The sequence below is a fragment of the Glossina fuscipes genome, unplaced genomic scaffold (assembly GCF_014805625.2).
Source record: "Glossina fuscipes isolate IAEA_lab_2018 unplaced genomic scaffold, Yale_Gfus_2 0, whole genome shotgun sequence".
Classification (NCBI taxonomy): domain Eukaryota; kingdom Metazoa; phylum Arthropoda; class Insecta; order Diptera; family Glossinidae; genus Glossina; species Glossina fuscipes.
Window position 1 is genome coordinate 24,608,325 of NW_023998414.1, and position 22,360 is coordinate 24,630,684.

Consider the following 22,360-nt stretch of genomic DNA (forward strand, 5'->3'; position numbering starts at 1 on the left):
ACACTATAATATTGAGTAGGTGTGACCTTTTTCTTCCATTTTTAAGAGGTACTACATAGCATCACCCATAAAATATATGTATTCAAATTTTTGCACATTTCCGAGAAATGAACAAACAATCAATTTTGTATTACTTTTGAAAAACAGAGTTGTTCTCGATTTACATGGTACTGTGGGTTTGTCCTTCGACCGATTTCTCTCATTTTTATTGCGTGCAAGAGCTTGCAACGTCAAGACAATCTTTATAACATACATTTAACAGACGGACAAACGGACATGCTTAAAATGATTTAGAATTTAATGCTGATCAAGAATATATACACTTTGCGTGGTCTCTGATGCTTCCTTCTGGGCCTTGCAAACGTTTGGACAAATTGAGTACATCCGCCATCCTTTGGTGATGGTCATAAATATATTTCCTTTAAAATATTACATATCGCTCACTCACTCACCCATTTTTCCTATTTTTCGAACAAAATTTGAACTATTAGCCGAGAGAACAAGTTATCTGTCGAGGTTATCTATCTATAGAAGTATCTATTTTTTGCGCATCGTTATGGTAATGGAAAACAATGGATTATTCTTTGGGCGAGATGGTCATTAGAAAGAGGGGTGAGTAGCGCAACCAATGTTTCTTAGACGGGGTTTACCATGTATAGGTGAATATCGGCAGGCTGACAAAATCAACCTATAATGCCTTTGCCCATATTGTCATAGTGTTTCCCATTATTTTATTTTAGTTGCCACGCCTACCCTATCCACTCTTATCAATGGAATTTCATAAAACTCGAGAGCGGCTAGTATTCAGATACACCTAAATCAAGCGAATGGAGGGCCTGCAGAACTTGAAATTTTGATGAGGAAAACTCCAAAAATTCAACGCATTATCCTATAAAATGATGCATTGTAATGATGCAAAACTCAAAAATTCCTCTATCCACATAGATCTGACGAATAGCATTATCCAAACAATACATAACACTCAAATGGCATTCCTTACGAACAATTTAGGCCGGAAGATCTAATAATAATATTAATTTGGGGAAAAATAAATCCATTATTTTTATATGAACTTCAGGACTTTATTTAACATGCTTCGCATTGTCCGATTTGGGTCAAATATGCACCGTTTTGTTGTATGATTTGTTGCCATTTTAAAGGTAACTTCAAAATGCCTCTCTCATAGAAGTCCTGGTCTCTATTTGCAAAAAACTCTAGTAGTCGATTTTCACAATCCTCCCTAGATTCCATTTTTTTATCATTAAAGAAATTTTGCAATGCAAGAAAAAGATGATAATCGCTTGGTGCCAAGTCCGGACTGTATGGCGGATGCATTAAAACTTCCCAACCAAGCTCCCGAAGTTTCTGGCGACTCACTGTAGATGTGTGTGGCCTACCGTTCTCCTGGTGGAACACGACACCTCTCCTGTTTACCAATTCTGGCCGTTTCTGGTCAATCGCTATCTTCAAACGGTCCAGTTGTTGACAGTAGAGATCAGAATTTAGCGTTTGGCCATATGGAAGCAACTCATAATAAATAATTCCCTTCCAGTCTCACCAAATGCACCTTTGAGGTGCTTCACCGCTCTTTGACCACGATCGTTTTCGCACAGGGTTATCGTATGTGATCCTGATTTCTCATCTCCAGTCACCATCCGTTTAAGAAATGGGTCTATCTCATTCCGTTTGGCCAAGGCTTCGCAGATGGAAATTCGATCCATCATGTTTTTTTTTCTGTTAATTGGTGTGGCACCCAAACATCGAGCTTCTTTTTGAATCCAGCTTTGTGTAAATGGTTTAAAACTGTTTTATGGTCGATTTTTAGCTCCTGGGCGATGTTACGACTGCTAACATGCCGGTCAACTTCGATCATTTCTCCGATTTTATCGACATTTTCAACGACCGGCCTACCTGTGCGAGGTGCATCTTTAACATCAAAAATGCCTGAACGGAATCTACGAAACCAAAATTGCACATAATTGGGTGTTACAGTATCGGAACCATAAACACGATTCACAATTTTTAGTCGCCTGGCTTGCATTTTCGCCTTTGTCAAAGAAAAACTGTAAAATGTACCGAATTTTCTCTTTGTTCACTTCCATTTTTAACACGCTGTAACTCACAACTGAATGCACCAAACAAAAAACAGCAAAATAATTTTTTTTACTGCGAAATGTCACCTTTCCAACGAGCATAAATCTGAAATTGTTTGATCGATACTTTACGAGATGTCTATCAGTGTAGCCACCTATCGAAAAAATAATGGATTTCTTTTTCCCCAAACTAATATTTATTACTCACTATTTTCTCATCACGATAATACTTTATGCAATCCCTTAAATATACCGATTGCAATGTGTCCTGTAAAATGTATATATGTAGTTTTTAAGAGACTTATTGCTTTCATTGTTCATATGGTTGTTCATTATATTTACATTTTAATTACAGGATTTGTTGAATGAATTGTTAAAGCACTTGAAAACTTTAAACTACAATTAAAAAGGAAAAGTCACGCCTTTCCTAAAAATTTTTTTTAAACGTTTATAAAAAGCTTCCGCTCGCACCGAGATTTTATTATTAAAAATGTTTTTAGCTTTGTCTCGTGGCGTTGGAGTGAAGACTCAGAGTTCGCAAGCCGCTGAATATTTATTTAATGTTATTAATTTTTTGGCTCAAGATTTTCATCGCAAATGGACATTTGGATTTTTTTTTCAATCCTTTGTCGCGAACGGTACAGTGGTACTATTTATGCCGATACTGTTCAATTTAAGTTACCTTAATGCCAGCATGCAATTCGATTTGGGCCAATTGTTCACATCGATCCAGGCAGCGATCAATATTTGCGCTATACCAATTAAATTCATTACGATGCAATTGTATATGAAAAATTTACATCGTATTAATAAAATGTTAAATATTTTGGATAGTCGCTGCAAGCATCCGGAAGAATTTAATAAATTGCGTCATTGTGCAATTACCGGTAATCGTATATACGTTGGTGCAATTATTGTGTATTTCTCGTATTCGATTAGCACTTGCATGGGCTTCATGCTAACAGGCCAGGCGGCTTATAATATATATATACCCGGTATTAATTGGCGCAATTCACTATTGGAATTTGTTATACAAGGCTTAATAGAGTTTGCCTCAATGAATTTGATTTGCTTGCATCAAACGGTTTACGATTCTTACTCAGGCATATATCTATATATAATCCGGATACATATACAAATTTTAAACGAAAGAGTGAGACGTTTGGGCTCGAATCTAAAAAACGATGAAAAGCAGAGTTACGAAGAGTTAATTCAATCCATTCTCGATCACAAACTTATTCTAAGGTAAAATTATAGTAAAGTCCATTACAATTCTTATTATGTTCGCCTAGAATTGAAATTTTAGTTCTCTTTCTCTATCTTATTTAGAAGAGCGATCAAGGGCTTCGAAATAAAAGCGGATAAGTCTTTTCGCGAATGGAAGATGCATCGGGTTTTCACATATCGGTTGAGGGGGTCGTACCTGCACTGAACGCTTATCTTTTTCTTTCTCCCCCCCCCCCCCCCTCCCCCCTATTTTTTCGTAGCTTTTCTTTCTTTATACTATACACGACTTGTGGTATATTTAGCTGTTGTAACATTCAAACGTACTTAATGCTCAACTTATATTGTATGGGACGTACTCATCTTTTTAATCAATTTAGACTGTCTGTCCGTCTATCTCTTTGGCCCTGTGATATCTGTCCATGGATTTTAGGTGGCGCCTGAAAAGAGAAACCTATTAAATATGTCTTTTGTAATTTTCAAAGATTCTCTACTAAAATCACTGAGCAATAATACTTCGACATATTTAATTGACCTGAACCCCCTAGTTGAACCCCTTTACATTTAATCGTTCTTACGAAAACGAAAAAAAGCGTCTAATTTTTAATAACGACATAAAACACCAAATGTTAATGAAGTATGTCAAAAATTTGGGATCTATAGGTTAAACACAAGAAAATAAGGCGGAGAGACAAGTTTACATTGATTCGGAAAGTGATTCTAGATCGTTCATGCATGCATTTGTACACAAACCTTGAGCCGAATACCATTCTTGGCTAGTGCTTCTACACGAGTAATCTCATGGCCTCGAAAATCGTTAAGGTCTTACTTCCATAGAACATAGTATACTGACTAAATGGTTCGTTAATACGCTACAGATATGAAAATGGGTACCCGTAGGATGCTTAAGTGGTTTATTGTGTACTACTACGATTATTCGGAATTGTATTGATTGATATACACTAAAGGATTTGGATTTTTTAAAAAATTTGGACCGACTAATGAAGCGATTAGCTAAAGAATATCTTGCCACTTTCCATACGTTCTGGTAAGGAAAATCGGATAAAAAAGTCGGAAAATCGGATCTTGAAACAGCCGCTGGTCGACTAAGGGATATCACGAAAATTAATATGTCCGCTATGAGATTTCGTAAATCATTTTTAGCACTTAATTCCGCATATGGCTTTTTCTCCGCTCACTCTCCGTGCCACTTACAATTTGTTGTTTTCTTCTCGATTAAAAAGAAAGGGAAATGTCTTGACGTGTTCAAGAGACAATCAATGTTAATAAATATTACCTTGAGCTCTACAAAGGCTTTCTAAAACTGTGAACTTACGTTTCAACCTTTAGTTGGCGCAGTGTTATTGACTTATCGGCTGTAAAAACCGCATTCAATAAAAAGGTTGATAAGGCCTTGGATATAAAATTCTGGGCTTTACAAACCAGTCAAAATACTCCCTGTAGTAGATAAACAATTTTGTTAATCTTGAATGGTCTTCATTACAGATTGGTTACAGCCATAAGTCCAATGATTTCGTTAACCATATTTGTACAATTCGCCATTACCGCAGCTATGTTGGCTACTACAATGATTAATATTTCCTTCTTTTCCAATGTCGTTGGCCGTATTGCTTCGATATTTTACATTATATTGGTGTTCGCGCAATCATCGCTATGCTGCTATCAAGCCACTTGCCTTGTATCGGACGCAGATGAATTGCCTGTCTCCATTTTTCATTGTCAATGGGTTCAGCAAGGATACCGCTTTCGCAAAATGATTATCTATTTCATGGTGAACACTCAAAAACCCATAATATTCACAGCAGGGAAACTATTCCCCGTTAATATGGCTAGCGTTCTTAGTGTAAGTTATGCTCGTTTTATGAAAAAAAAAAAAAAAAAAAAAACAGTAAATATGAAGAAAACCTTTCGGATAAATTTTATCATCCTATAGATTGCTAAATGTTCGTTTTCATTCTATGCGCTACTCAAGGAAATGGATTTCGGTGGACAAGACAAAGATTAAACTAAAGAAATCTTACTCGTCATAATGCGGTGGAAAAGTTTTCATTTTAATTAGAACAAAAATAAAAACTTTCTTTATGCATATTTAATAATATTTCATTTCCTTGCTAGAAACTGACATCTGTCGATTGTAAAGAAAAAAGTCGAAAGAAATGTGTGAATATGTGAAAGTTAAGTAAAATCATTAATTTAATGGCAATAAAGTGAAAATTTACTTATAGGTGAAATATAATAGTTTGTGTAATTAATTGCACAAATTTGTTTTCTTTCTCCTCTTTGGTTTTCTTTACGCAATGTTGACATGTATCCAAGCGGACCACATTTATACGCTACGCAATTTGTGGCAGAGGATGTGTTCAGTTAGGACGGACATATGTAATACGCAGCAGACCCATCTTTTATTATACCGATCGATTCAGAATCATAATCCGAATTGATCGAAGACTGTCTGTCCTTCTGTTCACGTAAAATCGTGTTCAAGCTACAGCTCGCGTTTGAGATGTTTCAATGAAATTTGTTACAGTGATGTGTGTTGTCCCTAAGACAAGCGCTTGTGAAAATGATTCGGATCGGCCCATTTTTTTCCAATATAACGCTCTATACTGAAAAGTCATTATATGGAAAAAAATTACAATTTTCAAAAATTCTCGGCGATTATTGGGAAAGGCGTTGGATTCGATTATTAATAAATGAAAAATCCAGATCATCATGAATAGCTTTGTTGCTAAGGAATTAAGGAGATATATTAACTGAAGCGCTTTGGATTGATATTTTTGATGTATTTCAATATTCGTATGGGCTATTTCACACTTAAGCTTAACGCATGAGAACCGAGCATACGTCTAAGAAACGATATATGTAGCTACTTAACAAAGTACGGTCAACTGCACTGAATTTCGAACCCGCGACCAATGACTTGATATACGCTAGGCATGATTTTTCCATATTAATCTTTGCTTAATACGCAAGCCGAGCAATCCATAGGGACGTTATTCAAAAAAAACCGCACCCAATCTAAATTATTTCCACCAATTTTCGAATGCCAAATTACTATAACTCAGCGATTTTTGTAGAGGAATTTTGAAAATTGCAATTTTTTCAAATTAAAAAAGTGTGGGGTCGATAAAATTGTTGCGATTTACTAAGATGCGTCTGATGGGTCAAATTTGCGTTAATGTACCAAATCTCAGCAAAATATCTCCAAAAGTTGCAACTTGTAGATTGAATGCAAGAATAGATGGACAGATATCAGATGGGCAGACGGGCAGACGGGCAGATAGACAGGTCGGTCGATCTTAAGTCTTTCTGCGAGTTAGATACATCTCGTACAAACTTGATATACCTAATATTATATGTAATAAAAAATTAAGAAAGAGAAAAGCTCGCAGAAAGGGCTTACTTAGCAAAAGCTTTCTCTTTTTCGAAATTCATGCTTTCTCATGTCATCATTATAATCGAAAAGAACAAATTGTAATGCGCTGGATCTACAGGTGCTGCTTGCTACGTGAACAAGTTGATTTCGCGGAAAATCGAAACCCAAAACGAACCATTTTCCGATACCTTATTTAAATCTTATTTATAAAAGCATATATGAATTCACTACTAAATCTGCGGCAAATACCGAACGCGGCTAAACATTTCAGTGAAAAACATTTGACCTATTTCATCTTGATGAATTGCGAAGAAAGTCTTATGCCATACTCTTTGTTTCAGGTTTTTTTTTTTATCAAAATTTCATATTTCATTTACATTTTATTATGGGGACACTATATGTGCTTTGAAAGGACCTGTAATCTATTCACATTTTTTTCACAAAATTTGTTTTCGATAAATTCTATAACTTTTCGAAGACGAGACACTTTACTTTTTAGATCCATAAATGGAAAAAATCGTCCATGCCCATACAATGTTACAAGTGTTAAAATTTTTTTTTTTTTTCACTTTTTTAAGCTTTTATGCATTCATTGATCATAAGGCAAACAAGGTATTCTTCAAGTGCAGATATATTATCTATATATTATCTATATATTATATATAAGATATATTATTATATTATTATGGGTTAATTTTAAAATGAATATGGTAGGACAGCGCGACCTGGTGGATTAATTTTTTCTTAATAATACCAGCGATATGGGTATCAAATAAAAGAACTTGAAGAGTAGAATGCGAAAAGCATAGTGATGGGTATGCAAGATTCGGCCTTCGCCGAATATAATTTTATTAATTGTTTTTAACTATTCTAACATAGATTTAACTACAGCAGTAACGTAGCCTATAAAATATATTAAAGTTGATAAAGTAAATGCAGGAATTTTAGGGAGGAAAGTGAAGCAGTCAACATGAGACATATAAAAAAAGGACACCTCACTCATATTATAATAACAAATGAATTAAATAACTAAGTTAACTACGTAACTCGTTAACCCGTCCTAAAATGAAGTGTCAAAAATTGAAGCTTACTGATTATTTAATACTAGACTTTTGGGAAGGCAAAGAAAAGCGTGAAGAAAGTTTTTCGAAATAATCATTAATTTAAAGAATTATTAAGTTGAAAAGAAAAAAAAAAAGTTCTTCAATAACATAATAACTTAACAGATAGTTTATAGGCAATGGATGGGCAATATACAAAAAGTTATATAAAAACCGAGAGAGGATATTATCGTCTGCCAGAATACAGACATTGAAACAACATCCTTGTCGATATGGTAGCAGGTAAACTAAACTTAGTTAAACAAATTAAATAAGGCGTTAGTGTTAAATCTGTTCATGAAATCTTTTTTATATAGATTATAAATTGTCAGCTAGTTCATTGGAAGCGGCCACTTACCTATTTCGCATATACCGCGTTTTGGGCATTAATAAACCACAAAGTCATCAAAATCTCTACATTTTCTATAGCATTATCTTAAATGGTTTAGTTAACTTTCTACAGCCAATTGCGTTTACAATGAACTATTTCACCAACGAACTCGTTTCGAAATTGGGCTCATTACTCACTTCCATCGAAATTGTAATCAATATTTACGGTTGTACGGTAAAATTCATCATCATAGCTTGGCTATTGCCGCGATCGCGCGCCACCATTCAGTTATTGAAGGAACTTGATGAACGCTGCCAGACTCCCGATGAGCGAGAGCTATTAAAGAATATTAAAAAATTTGGCCGCTTGGTTATTGTGATATTAGCGGCATCGTATCTTTTATATTCCGTATCACAATTCATTTGTTCACTAATTGCCGGCCATCCTCCCTACGGTCTCTATATACCATACATTAATTGGAAACGATCTTTCTGGGAATTTCTGTTTGCCTCTAGCATAGAATTTCTATTAATGAATGTTTCGTGCATCGTCCAAGCTAGCAATGATGCTTATCCCATCATTTACATAAATATTTTACGTACCCATATAAAGATTTTATTAAAACGTCTTAATAGACTCGGCACGGGACTAGACAAGAGTAAAGAAGAGCATTTAGAAGAATTGAAATTGTGTATAAAAGATCATAAGAATTTGAACAGGTATATATGCGGGCATGTGTTTTTATGCTAATAAATCATTTCTATTGTCGATTTTAGCTTATTCGAGAGTATTGCTCCCATTATTTCGACCACGGTATTCGTTCAATTCATGATCACTGCAGCCATAATTGCTCTCACGCTTATCAATATGTTATTTTTTACTACCAATTTATCGGCGGTTGCAAACTCATGCGTTTATATTGCCGACTTGGTATTAGAAATTTTTCCGATCTGCTATTATGCCAACTGCCTTATCGACGACAACGATCGTTTATCTCTGGAAATTTTTCATTCCGCTTGGCCTGAACAAAACAAAATTTATCGCAAAATGTTGATCGTTTTCATGCAACGTTCTCAGCAATCGATGTCATTAACAGCCGGTAAAATGTTTCCCATTAACTTGAATACATTCATAAGTGTAAGTAATTTTAAAAGAATTTTCAAGGAATTAATTAATTTTTAATTTTAAAAATAATTTATATTTAAAGATTATTAAATTTTCCTTCTCGGTGTACACCTTAATAAAAACCGTAGGTATCAAGGAGTAATTATTGCAACGAAATATTGAACAAAAAAAAAAAAAAAACAAAGTAAAAAACTTATATTCGGTTGTGACCGAATCTTTTACACCCTTCACCGTTAACCGAAGCAAGACAGCAAAAGTAAACGAACTACATTTTCATTCTTTCTAGTGTGGAGTGGGTGGGCGGCTAATTTTTTTGTATTTACAGAATAAACATTTTTGTTGTAGGGGCAACTGGACGTCGTAGTTGTGTCCATAGAAAAGTTTTAGTCACTGCCAAGGCCTTTCGAGGCTGGCATTCAAAATGTAAAACTCGCTAAGGATTTATATACTTTATAGCGTTTTTCAAACTTGTTTTTGTTCATTAAAAAATTAAATTTTAATGCACTATAATAATGGATAGGCGTGGTCAATGTTTTCTATTTTCAGAATAAATATAGAAATTTCCATGGCGTATATGTTGCACTTTGTGAATACCAATCATAAAATCCGAAATTCAAAAGTGTGCACATTTACTACTATATAGGCGTGGGGGCGTGTTGTAGGCCTATTCTTTGTTCAATTTGGCACATTTTCGAATTTTCTTTCAAGTTCATAGGTAATCTCTCTTTATTTTTGCGAACGGGATAAGTCTTAACGTAGATATTACGCGTTTACGCAGGCGGACTGACGGACAGATGAACCAACGGATATGCATAGGTGCATTCCCAATTTGAAACTGATCAAGAATTCATATACTTTATGCGGTGGGGTTTATGACGCCCTATAAAATTAAGTAGGCATAGGTGTTTTTTCCCATTTTTTTAGATATACCGCAGCATCCCCCACAGAATACATCATGAAATTTTTGTAGATTTATCTGCTGTGGTCTACAAGTAATGAGAAAAATAACTCAGTTTTTATTCATTTTGTAAAACCGAGGTGTCTGTACTTTACGTAGAACTGTGGGCGTGAGGCCTTCGACCAATTTAGCCAACTTTCAACAGTTACCAGCTTGTAAGAATTTCCAATGTTTGTGGCAACTTTGAACTCGAGAACTTCATTTGTGCTGCCAAGAGAATGCCTACAACAGATATTATGCCGATGGACGGACAATTGCATATGCTTAAATCAACTCAGAATTTGAGGCTGATCAAGAATATATATATATATTTTGCGGGTTCTCTTCCTTGTAGGCGTTGCACACGTTTTCAAAACATTTGAATATTCATCTCATGCGTGGGTGATGGGTGTAACAAGCAATCTAAATTAACAGATTTTTTGCAAAAGAATATATGGATCTGAAGATAATGCAGAACAGATGATGCTCAGAGGATGATATCTTCGGTCAGTAGTGCTCAGCGATGACGAAGAAGGCATTGTTTAATTCATATTAATATTTTAATAAAGATATTTATCTTAATTATGAAAATCTGATACAATGTTTTTTAATTTTCAAAACTTAACCCTCACAATTCCTTATTTCGTATAACTTAGGACGAATTCGCTTAGGACGGCAATTTTTTTGGACGTAACTTCCCGTTTATTTATTTATTTTTTTCTTAATGACCAATCAGTTATGTGATATCCTCTATTCGCGTAACACGGTGACGGTTAGAAAGAAGAGACGAAGGAAAAAGAAATGAGGATTTAATGATCGAAACAGCGACCTGCTAGCACTAACTTGGTGGTCGTGATTCTTACCTACTCGGATATCCATGCGCGGTTATACGGGGTTTGCCCGTATTATGCTGACTACAATGTCTTTTATATCAGTTTCCATCACTTCATCCATCCTTTTCATGCATTCATTACATCCTTTAACATGCATTTTACAATTCATTTGAAAAACTTGCAAAAAATCAACAAAAGTGAATGTTAGTCGGGCCAGGCCGACACCTTACACCATATTGTCTAACCCAATTCTTATTTTTTCATATTTTTATCTGAACTTATGGGACTGTATATTAAAAACAAGGCCTCTTCGTAAATGAAAGATCGAATGGGAATGGGAATGGAGGGTTCTGCCGCAACCAGCATACTCACCAGACATAGCGCTTTTTCACTACCAAAAGATTCAGGATGACTTAATTGATGCGCGATTTCGAAGCATTGAAGAAGTGCAAAATGGTTCGGCGATTGGATTGCTAGACACGGTATCGCCGTGTTTTCGAGAAGATGGGAAAAAGTTGTAGATAATGATGGAAAATATTTTGATTACTATATATATTGCAACAATTTTTCTCAATAAATGCCTTTTTCGAGTGGAAGAAAGGTTCAGAATACATCGAAGCAAGCATCGAAGTGGTTTGCCAAATTGTTTCTTGAGGGGAATTTTTATCATAAAGAGGTATTTCACCTCCGTCGTTCAAATAAAATAATGCTTTTTATCAACTTCGATCGATATACGATGACGGCTTAGAAAGATTTACCATTGATCAGCTAACAATTTCAAAACGCATACGAAAGTTTTTCCTGAAAATTTTTGGAGTTTATGCAAACTTTTTAGGCTGCTATGTAACGTCGAGCCAAGATACCTTTAATATACAATGCAAAGCTGGAGCTTGTCTATAAGGTCAGAGACAATCTTAGCATTAATTTCTTCGCAATATTTCGTATTTGAAATATGCTTGAGTTTCTTACTATAGGTTCAAGCATTGACTTGATATTTGTCTTTGCTATCCACAGATACGATAGGCAAGACGCCTTGATCACCGGTATCAATTGACATATTGAAAAAGAAGAAGAAGAAGAAAATTAGGAAAAGAAAAACTCTATTGTGATATTATGCATGGGGCGGGTGGATGTCGAAGATGCACATCAAGACGAACATGATGTAAATTTTCGTTAGCTCTCTTAAGGGTTTGCATATTTTAATGCAAAAAAAAAAAAATAAATAAATAAATAAAATAAAAATTATTGAGGTGCGATTAATTTAATCGCTATTAATGATAATTAAATTTAATTGCTGTTTTCTTTGCATTAAAAATGCACAATAGGTTACACGAAAAATGGTTAACTGGTCAAGTTCAACGAAAGATATATATATATATATATATATATATTATATGTTATATATATTTATTTGTTATATATATATATTTGTTATTTTTCGTAAAAATGAGTTTAATGTCTATTCAGAAATGGAAAGTGTAATACCGAACACGGTCGACGACCAACAACAATCAGACGAAAGGGATAGCATCGACAAAGAAAGATTCGATAGTCAGCTTAAAATAGATTATAATAACAATGTTAAAAATGGTATGTAAAATAAATTAATAATATCATCATTTTACTTTAATTGATTTAACATTGTATTCAATAATATTTTCATAATTTATTCTATTCAACATAAAGCACTCTTGACCAGCTTAATTTAGCCATGTCCGAGAATCAATTGCTCTGGAAGCTCTGGAAAATTCCATCGTTCCATGAATTAAGGAACTTTAAGAGCTTGAAAGCAATAAATTACCCAAAATAAAAAGTGAAGTTTTAAAGTTCCTTGCCTGATAGTAAAGGAATAGGTGGTGGTAACCGGTTTCTCGTACATTCTTTAAATATGGCTAAGTTTAACCGCAACTTATGAAATTAAAAATGTATCGCTCCTCCTCCTTCCGCTTCTTTATTAGAAGGAGTATCCTTAGCTCAAAGAAGAAAACAAATATCCATACACAGGTCACAAAGTAATGACAGGCGCGTCAACCACGTTGAAGCTGTTCTTCTATAACTGAAATCTGACTCTCACGTATAACCGGCATCACCGTACCAAGACGGCGAAATTACGCTCCCCCCGCCCCCGCTATAAAACATTTTCAACCTCTTCCCAAACCAATAACAATAAATCCGCCTGAATGGCCGACTAGGCCTAGAATTTCGACTAACAATTCAATGGTCGCGGGTTCAAATCTCAAGTGCGATAAAGTTTTCAATAAAGCAGATGACGCTAGTGCTTTAAAACTTTAGTCTTAAAATTTACTTCTCTGACTAAACTAAATATAGTAATGATAATAATAATAAGAGGTTTCAATAAAAGTCCGAGACAACCACAAATACGCACTACCTATCTGACTATCGGGATGAAAGCCTTCTTACCTGACTGCTGGGTATAGACCTTCGGGGAGTATTGTGCTGGCTATGATTACCTCGAAGTTTCGTAGGGAACTATCAAAGAGGTGTTCAGATAGGCCCTGGCGCGTATCAATCAACGAGAAAATGACTGACAGACATTTTCTATTTCGGTACCATAGGAGCAGTGGGGCCCCTTTTAGTGTGGATTGTCCTACTCCTTAAAGGGCACCAGTTATCGTTTGGCAAGAAAACTAGTGTGCCATCGGGCACGTTAGACCTTCACGGTATAGACTCACGTAAAACCATATAAGGAATCAGTACAAACTTATTAACATTAAATGGAAAACTGTTATTTTATGCAGAGAATCGTCAAATGTATCCTTCGTTGGCTACATCGATATTTCGTATTATTTTATCATTTTCACCAATAGATGTCGTTGATCAAAATATATGCACCTATTACGTATGAACTTTCCTTTAATTTGATGTTACATATTTACTTAAGCCGTTTTTGCAATCTACACTTTCCTTTTTTAATACCCACTGTCTCGGTGCTTTTTTTCATCCCTCAGCATTCGGCCGAAACGTGCGCACAATGGATGGTACAATGTTTTTATTCAATGGATTTCGTTTCTTGGGGATTTATATGCCGGAGAAAAACCGTCTCGTCTACTTGCTATGGTCATTTTTAATTAATTCTACTGTTACTATTTATTTACCGGTTGCTTTCATATTAAGTTTTGTAAAAATTTCGGGGGAAGATTTACAAATTGGCAATCTTCTCACGTCCGCCCAGGTGGCTATTAATGTTGTAGGCTGTTCGATAAAAATTATATTAATGGGTTTCCTTTTACCGAAATTGCTGAGTACTGAGAAGTTTTTGAACCGCTTAGATGAACGTTGTAAGACAGAGGAAGAGCTGGCTTCCATTAATAAATTCACAAAACAGGGTAACCGTTTCGTCGTATTATTCTCTGTGGCTTACTGGTCTTACTCGACAAGTACTTGCATAAGTGCGGTTACATTTGGACGTTTGCCATACAATATTTATAATCCCTTTTTCGACTATCATCAATCGATCGGACATTTCATTTTATCAATACTGATGGAAATGACGCTACTTAATGTTGCCTGTTTTCAACAAGTCGTAGATGATTCTTACGCGGTTATCTATGTCAACATATTGAGAACTCATGTCGATTTATTATTGAAAAGAATCAAACGATTGGGCTTAACCGTGTCTAAGTCGCATGAGGAAACCTATGAAGAACTAAAATTATGCATAATTGATCATAAAAATATAATTGAGTAAGTACCTGAAAAATATATATTTAATGAAAATTCTTTACTAAACTCTCCTCTCTTTCGCTTGATCAGAATTTACAATATCGTCTCGTCTATAATTTCTATAACCATATTTGTGCAATTTACAATAACTGCTACCATATTGGGTATAACTCTTATTAATATCCTACTATTTGCGACCAATTTCGCTTCTATAGTTGCATCTTGCTTTTATGTATTGGCCGTCGTCGTCGAAATCTTTCCGCTCTGCTATTATACGCAATATTTAATGGACGAAAGTAATCTTTTAGCTGAAGTGGTATTTCATTCCAACTGGGCGGAACAACATTTGCCTTATCAGAAAATGTTGATTTTCTTTATGCAACGCTCGCAACGTGTCATGGAATTCACCGCCGGCAAATTATTTCCCATAACATTAAATAGCTTCTTGAGTGTAAGTGAAACAAAAACAAATAATAATAATTAAATTTTATCCTATTTTCAGATCGCGAAATTTTCCTTCTCATTGTATACATTTATCAAGGAAATGGACATTAAAGAGAGATTCGGTTTAAATTAGTGGCAATATCTGCTACAAAAAAAAAAAAAAAAAAAAAAAAAAAAAAAAAAAAAAAAAAAAGGAAATTATATAAATTATATTCGGCGCGATTTCAAGAAAATATGTTAAGATCTCCTCTTCACTCGATAAGCTAATTATATATACAATATCGTCTGTCATACATAGTTTTATTAATGAAAAGAATCGAATCAGTAGCGAGCCATATGTCCTGTGTAGATATGTAGATAATTATGGAAATGGGAAGAGGGTTTGGCATTATTCCATGGTACATCTCAAACCCATATGTGACTCTTACTTACCTAACTTATGCTAATGTGCAAATGTCTTAAATATATTTTCCCATCTGTACGCAGACGACGTGAATTATGTCTCATTAGATACTCCATACTACAAAAAGAAGGATAGCTCTAGCATAATCACCAACATTAGATGTAAAAATATGCTTAAGACTTCTATATATGGACACTTTCGATGGCGTGAATGTAGAAGAATCCACTGTTCTTGAAGTTCTGGGTGTATAAATACAAAATTCACATTTGACAGAATCTCGATAAAAGTTTTTTGAAGCAACCGCACCAGATCTTCACGCCTTTTATGCCGACTACATCTGACCAAGATTAAAGTGCAATTCGCATGTATGAATGGGAGCACACCGATGACGAGGGTGCGTGTAATTTCGTTCTCAACACCCTCGGTTCTTTTCAACATCGTAGCGGCATGGGCTGCGCTATACTTACGCATGAGTACCTCCAGGCCAAGCTATGTACGGAGTCAAAAGAGATTTGTCCTTCAATCAAGTTCTTTAACAGAACTACTTAGCTCTAGTCGTCCCGTCATTGCTAATAAACCGCACGATTCTGTTGTTCTGCCTGCCTAGGAAACCACCTAGGCATGAAGTGATCTTGCCAACCAATCCGGGGGTTTCTACTTGCTAGTCGAGCTGGTCAATACTACTCACTTTTTCGTTCCCTATCGACCTACAGTCCTCCTTCACGTTCAAGGTATATAGAAGCTATATCCCGAATGGCTGCTTAAATATAAAGAAAAGGCAGCTAAACAACAACCGCATGCAGGTTACTTATCCCTTATGAAAAGAGCAAAGCAATTTTTCATCTTTTGTTTTTTTTTTTTAAACCCATTTCCGAAGGATGAGATTTATATTTGTGTTGTCAAATTATTAGCAGGTAAATGTTGTATAAACATTGCTATAAAAGAACGAAAGTCATGTGTTTGTCAGCGCTGGAAAATAGAGACTTTATTCTTAATAAGAGTTATAAAACATGCCATTTTCTTTATTTAAAAACTGGAATATATGAAGTATTACATTATAAATGGATTTCACGTATGTTAAAAAATTTTGCTAATGTCTTCATATTGTACATTATTAACGACGCGACCTTTCAAAGGACCTTTGGAAATTTCTATGGTGACACAATAGTTCTTTTCGTCCAATTTGCGCAATATAGCTTCTGAGCCACGATAAGCGCCGTTAACAACCAAAACGGGTTTATCTAAAGCAGGTATAACAGTTTCCAAATGAGCCTGATCTACTTTAACTTTTTCTTCAGTCTCCAGAAATTTTACTTTCGCCCGGTATTTATCGATAACACCTTCGACAACCGCCTTTTGCTTGTAAAATTTATCTCCTAAAGATTTACTAATGAATTTTACTACAATTCCCTCATGCAGCCAATAGTCCTTACGATTCGTTCTTTCCTTTTTTCGCTCTTCGATTTTTATGATTTCGTCTAAAGCCGAAGTAGTTATTGGCCCTTCTTTACGTCTTCTTTCCAGTTTCGTAACTTTAGGTTTTTTAAAGACTTCGTCATCATCGTCATTGGGATTTTCTGACTTATGTTTTGCAGGTGTTTTAAGTAAAGCAGATGCTACGAATTTTGCTTCTGGTTGAAATTTCTTCTCCAGCCGTATTTCAAGCTTTAGAGGTTGATCTTCTTCGCGCTTCAATTCTGTAAATTTTTCTTCTTCCTCCGTTTCATTATGTTTCTCCGATTCTTTTCTTTTTTCTTTTTCAATTTGCTTTTCTATGAATTCCATCATACGCTCTTCATCATCTTTTTCCATTTTTTCTTTACGTTCCGCATTAGCTTGACGTTCCATCGCTTCAGGACTTCGATCAATGTAGGTAACAAACCAACCTTTTTCAGTTTCATCGGCTATTACCTGTCCGGTGCGACCCAACCATTTAACGTAATCTGATAACGTTAACCATCTAGTGGCATTCATGTGTATGTGATTTTTATCGGCTATGTACTCTTGATACACTTTGTTTGCATTAACACGTTTAGTACCAAAACGACGTCTCAGTAACTCCATGTATCCATCTGAGAACTCTTTAGAGAAGCTGTATAAAAACTTTCCAGGTGAGTCTGCAAATAACAATAGCTGCCTTTGATGAGATTCACTCATGGTGTGACATTTGAAACCGTTTTCATCGCGACATTGTTTCTCACACATTTGACAATACCACCGTAACTTTTGCAATCCCTTAGCCTTCATTTTATTGGCCAAGTATTTGGGAGTTCCAACCTCAGCACGACCCATTTTTTATTAATAACTATATCCGCGCAATGTAAAATAACTCTTCAATAAAAAATGAATCGGAACGTAAACAAGTCAAAGCTTTATATATAATACTTTCATCACTTGATTAAAAACATCTGTGAATTATAGTAAAGAGTATGCACAAGCGTTGCCAGCGTAGGAAATTATCTAGAATGCAAAATTTAGTAATCGAGAGTTACTACACGAAAAATAATTTAATTTTGCATATATTTATCTCTAATAGAAAAAATACAACTCTGCCCCCAATCAATATTTCGTGCGCGTTCTCTTTAAAATTGTGGAGCAAATTCGGACAACTTTAATTAAAAAGAAAGTTTATTTTTTAACTATTTTTGCCCATAAAATAATGTGTGTTAGTTATAAAGTTGAAAGCAAGGTAATATTTAAAAGATAACACGTATGATAAATGCCCTGAAACGCTGAAACAACTAACATGAATGTAAACTTGTTTTGTTTTGCCTTCCAGAGGATTCAGAGGATTTGCTAAAATGATTCTCTTCAGCGTTATTGATGTGAAAAAAATTAGGAAAAATGAAACGTGAAATTGATGCATTTTTCATATAATTCTAGAGAGTTTTAATATCTACTTCATGAAAAATCGTGCGTGTCCTCGTGGTTGCGGTAGTGCGTTCCATTTTTGTTACTGGTTGCAATCCAAAAGATAAATTTTCTTGCCTTATCGAAAGGGCGAACTGTTTTTTATGAAAGAAAATGTGAATTTGTTTATGCAACTAACGGTATTTATTAAGCGAAAAAGAAACTAATTTCTTGTTGGAAAGGAGAATTATGAAAATAGGAGAAAATTCTATTCAATTAATTATCATATCTATAAATTTAGAAAAAAAAAATATTAAAAAATAAACAATATCGAAAGAACACGATATAAATCGCATGTTACGAAAGTAAAAACGTACCATGAAACGTAAATGAACTAACAAACAGCGGTAATGAGTTCTTTTGTATACATTTCTAAAAAGGAAAAAGTAAAATAAACTATTTTATTTGGAAAATACGGCGAAGAGCAAAAATTAAATAAGAGTAAAAGATGAAATTTGATAAATTGTTATGAGAAGCTATAAAACTTAAATCGGATATTTTTAAATGATTTACAAGGGTGCTAAAAACCCAAACACTGGCTGAAAGAAATTACGAATACAGGTAAGTAAACTTGTTGCTGCTCAGTGTAGAATACAGCCTACTTGCCTGCACTCATATTACGAACTTCGAACGTAATCTTACATAACTATTATCATATTGTTGGGCCTTCCATTATGCTTTGACTTGTTATTATTCCCAGATTAATCCAAATGATTGCTCCAAAGATTAAGAAACCAATTAACCGCGATTGTATTATGCGTGTTAGTAGTCTTTTTTCCTCACTAATGGCACAACAATAAAACGACACTAACTAGAAATTTAAGGCAGGGCGCTAACTAAATCTACCGTTACATTGCAATAGGTGGAAACCAAAGTATATTGTTTTGCAATATTGTTTTGCAATATACTTTGGTTTGAACAATATTTTGAATATATTATATAATCTGTATATAACACCTTTATACATGTATATAGTACTTTTCTTGTTTCCATGTACAGCATAAAATTCGAATATTTTTTTTAAATGTTGGATAAATTTCGGCTTTTTCGTTTACGGCACTCTATAGGCATTTGCATATTATGGTGATATTAATTGGATCGACACGAACATTTTTTTTTTTTTTTTGGATGTTGAGTTAAGATGGACCAAGTCAATAAATTTTTGTCTTATATATAGACAAATTTTTATGACAATTTTTCTTTTGTTGTTGTACAAGAGTTAGGGAAACGTAGACTTCTTCTATCGCCCTTTCGCCCTTAATTGCTTAAACATTGAAATCATTTTAGAAAAAAGGAGAAATTTTTAAAGTCAATTCAAAGATATACAGTCTCAGCTGTATCATTATATCTGCTTGTGCGAAGTATCTAAAATTCGTTTCAAAGAAATTCTTATCATTTGTTTCTTTCATAATAATTTTGCAATTTTTGTTAACACATCGGGAATGTATATATGTATGAGTTTTAGCATAAATTTGTAATTTCATTATCAGTTAATGGTGTGACTAAGCGCTTGCCTTTGCTTAATAAATAAATATTTTTTATTTTTGTTTTTTATATAGTTAACATACGTAATTAATATTATAGCAGAAAATATGTTTTTGAATAATTGATTGATATGTCAAAGATTAGATGATCAATAGGAAAAAACCAATTGTAAACGGAAGGGTTTATTGTTTATAAAGCGGAGGCGGAGATGTACAGAATCTACAACAAATTGGTGTAAACAATAACAAATCACATGCTTTTTTGCCATTTTTGAATTTGTTTAACTAAATTTTAATTCTCTTTTCGTTTGGACGCAGAACGGTTCCATTATCTTATCGGAGATGGTGGAAATATTCATGCAGTTACGAGTATGTGGATGCTTTCTTTCTAATATTATTATTAATTAAGAGTAAATTGATCTCATTGCTAGGACAATAGTCAGAAAAGTTTATTTAAAGTAATTAGGAAAATAAAAACTAACACATTCCTAATACTTATCCTATTTATACTTAAAAAAGACAGAAGTTGTTATCCTTTTCAGTTTCGAAAGTCTTTACAGCTAGTTATAAATTTTGGATTGCCATCACTGGCTTACTGTCGTATCCGAATATATTAGACTTAGATTCGTCATTAAAAATTACGTTTTTCCAGAAATTTTATATCATGAATTTTATAGAGTTTTGCAAACTCGAAGCGCTTATAAATGGTTTTCTATCGAAATTATTGGCTTTTGAAACATTTCAAAAGATTTCCCGTTTGCCAATTAATTAACAAGGCGAAAATTATTGGAATCAGTTCATGATTGGAGGCGAAAAATAGTTTATATAAAATAATATAATGAGAAGAAGAAACTAAAAGCATGAAAGTGAAAGTGGCAAGAATGATGAAGTGATACCTGAAGATATAACTGAGAGATTGTGGTGACATTGCGGAAAAATAATCTTTCTTTTTTTGTAAGCTCCTTCCATGTGGTCAAGCGAGAATCGCATAGAAATATTGTGGACTGGTTACCCAACTCAATGTTGAAATCAAAAAAAATGAATAAAATCGTTAATCTATCAGTCAGAAAGCCATCATCTTTCTTCATACCAACGATGGGCTCGCTTAAATGACGTTGCAGAAACTTGGAGGATTGCGGTAGTTTATTCCTACGCTATACTGTGCGCAGTAATTTGAACTATAAAATGTTAGTTAATATAAAATAACTGGAAGTACTTAGTAAAAGACAGAACAGGATCTTTTCCGGAAAGAATATATTCAAAGACTGCACCCTTAAATGTATTCTCGCAACCAGCCAAATAATTAAGATTTCTCGCATTCGGTTCTACACAATTTTAACCTGTTCTTTTAGGTCACCTTGTCGATCCAGTTTGTGAGTAATCGTAACTATTTTATGTATGGGCCTCTTCATTGTCTTTTCTCACAAATTTTTCTTTTTTTTGTGTATACATCGCGTTCGATGAGATTCGATCCGTAAATCGGAGAAATCGGGATATCATACGACAGCGGAACTATATTTCTAGCATATATCATATGCAGTATATAATTCTAATTTTACTTCGTAAAATTATTTACTAGGCGTTGCCCAATTAAAAGAAAACTGTGATTTGAAATACAAACAATGCTTATTAAATAGATAGGCCTTTGTTTCTATTAAATATCAAATAGAAGCAAGTGATTTTTTATCATTAGTTTTCATAATTACCTGTAAGGTGCTGCCAAGTCATATGAAAATATGATTTGCAATACGATACACGCAGTAAATCAGCGAGTAAATTTTCGTTCTGGCTTAGAGTCAAGTATAAAAAGCATTCCAGCGGTGGCTTTTAAAAAACTTCGTCTTAAACCGAAAATCAATTTTTTGTTCTTCATATTGGGGAAAGTAAAACGGTATTGCATATGAAGAAGAAAATACCGCAAGCCCACGTCTACCAAATCACGGAGGTCCTCACGTAGCTGACAGTTGGCTTTCAGCGCTTTGCACGGGAAAGCGAAAGCCAGACTTTCCATATGCGACCCGGTATAAGTGTAACGGCTACAAATTACAGCCGTATTATTAATTGACCAATTGAATGCAAACTTTTGGTATAAACCCACCCGTAAATGCAATACTTTTTGGTTCTTTTTGTTTTTTTTTTTTTCTCTAAAAATTTTGCTAACAAAACTACTTTTGCCAATTATGGCTATAAAAACAAAAAAAATTAATGAATGGAGTTTTTAAAATAAATGCGCAGGGCATGCAAAAGACCATATATCACTATCACTTGAAAAATTTATTTGTAATAATTAATAAACAATTAAATATTTATTTAAAATTCCTAGGAAAAAAAAATTATGATAATAACTATATAAAAATATTAGTCGTGTAGAACCGTTAACTGCTTTCAATAATAT

General features: G+C 34.2%; 3 protein-coding genes across 3 annotated transcripts; 2 read left to right on the forward strand and 1 right to left on the reverse strand.

Annotated features, from left to right (window-relative positions):
• The first annotated feature begins 2,583 nt into the window (after positions 1-2,583).
• Positions 2,584-9,412, forward strand: LOC119632937 (odorant receptor 7a-like). Its single transcript, XM_038026137.1, has 3 exons — positions 2,584-3,338; positions 4,824-5,181; positions 9,353-9,412. The coding sequence occupies exons 1-3, from the start codon at positions 2,584-2,586 to the stop codon at positions 9,410-9,412; spliced, it is 1,173 nt and encodes a 390-aa protein (XP_037882065.1).
• Positions 9,413-14,026: 4,614 nt separating this feature from the next.
• Positions 14,027-15,313, forward strand: LOC119638632 (odorant receptor 42a-like). Its single transcript, XM_038035529.1, has 3 exons — positions 14,027-14,745; positions 14,815-15,175; positions 15,227-15,313. The coding sequence occupies exons 1-3, from the start codon at positions 14,033-14,035 to the stop codon at positions 15,299-15,301; spliced, it is 1,149 nt and encodes a 382-aa protein (XP_037891457.1). The 5' UTR covers positions 14,027-14,032; the 3' UTR covers positions 15,302-15,313.
• Positions 15,314-16,631: 1,318 nt separating this feature from the next.
• On the reverse strand, positions 16,632-18,003 carry LOC119639772 (DNA/RNA-binding protein KIN17). The gene has a single exon (XM_038037422.1). The coding sequence runs from the start codon at positions 17,861-17,863 to the stop codon at positions 16,649-16,651; it is 1,215 nt and encodes a 404-aa protein (XP_037893350.1). The 5' UTR covers positions 17,864-18,003; the 3' UTR covers positions 16,632-16,648.
• Between the last annotated feature and the right edge of the window lie 4,357 nt (positions 18,004-22,360).

What these genes read in the sequence shown, in the direction of transcription:
- LOC119632937 (XM_038026137.1), top strand. Translation starts at nt 2,584, where the DNA reads ATGTTTTTAGCTTTGTCTCGTGGCGTTGGAGTGAAGACTCAGAGTTCG. An exon ending in GATCACAAACTTATTCTAAG is followed by an intron (nt 3,339 to 4,823) that starts GTAAAATTATAG and finishes TCTTCATTACAG; the next exon opens with ATTGGTTACAGCCATAAGTC. An exon ending in ATATGGCTAGCGTTCTTAGT is followed by an intron (nt 5,182 to 9,352) that starts GTAAGTTATGCT and finishes TTATATTTAAAG; the next exon opens with ATTATTAAATTTTCCTTCTC.
- LOC119638632 (XM_038035529.1), top strand. Translation starts at nt 14,033, where the DNA reads ATGGATGGTACAATGTTTTTATTCAATGGATTTCGTTTCTTGGGGATT. An exon ending in GATCATAAAAATATAATTGA is followed by an intron (nt 14,746 to 14,814) that starts GTAAGTACCTGA and finishes TCGCTTGATCAG; the next exon opens with AATTTACAATATCGTCTCGT. An exon ending in CATTAAATAGCTTCTTGAGT is followed by an intron (nt 15,176 to 15,226) that starts GTAAGTGAAACA and finishes TCCTATTTTCAG; the next exon opens with ATCGCGAAATTTTCCTTCTC.
- LOC119639772 (XM_038037422.1), bottom strand. Translation starts at nt 17,863, where the DNA reads ATGGGTCGTGCTGAGGTTGGAACTCCCAAATACTTGGCCAATAAAATG.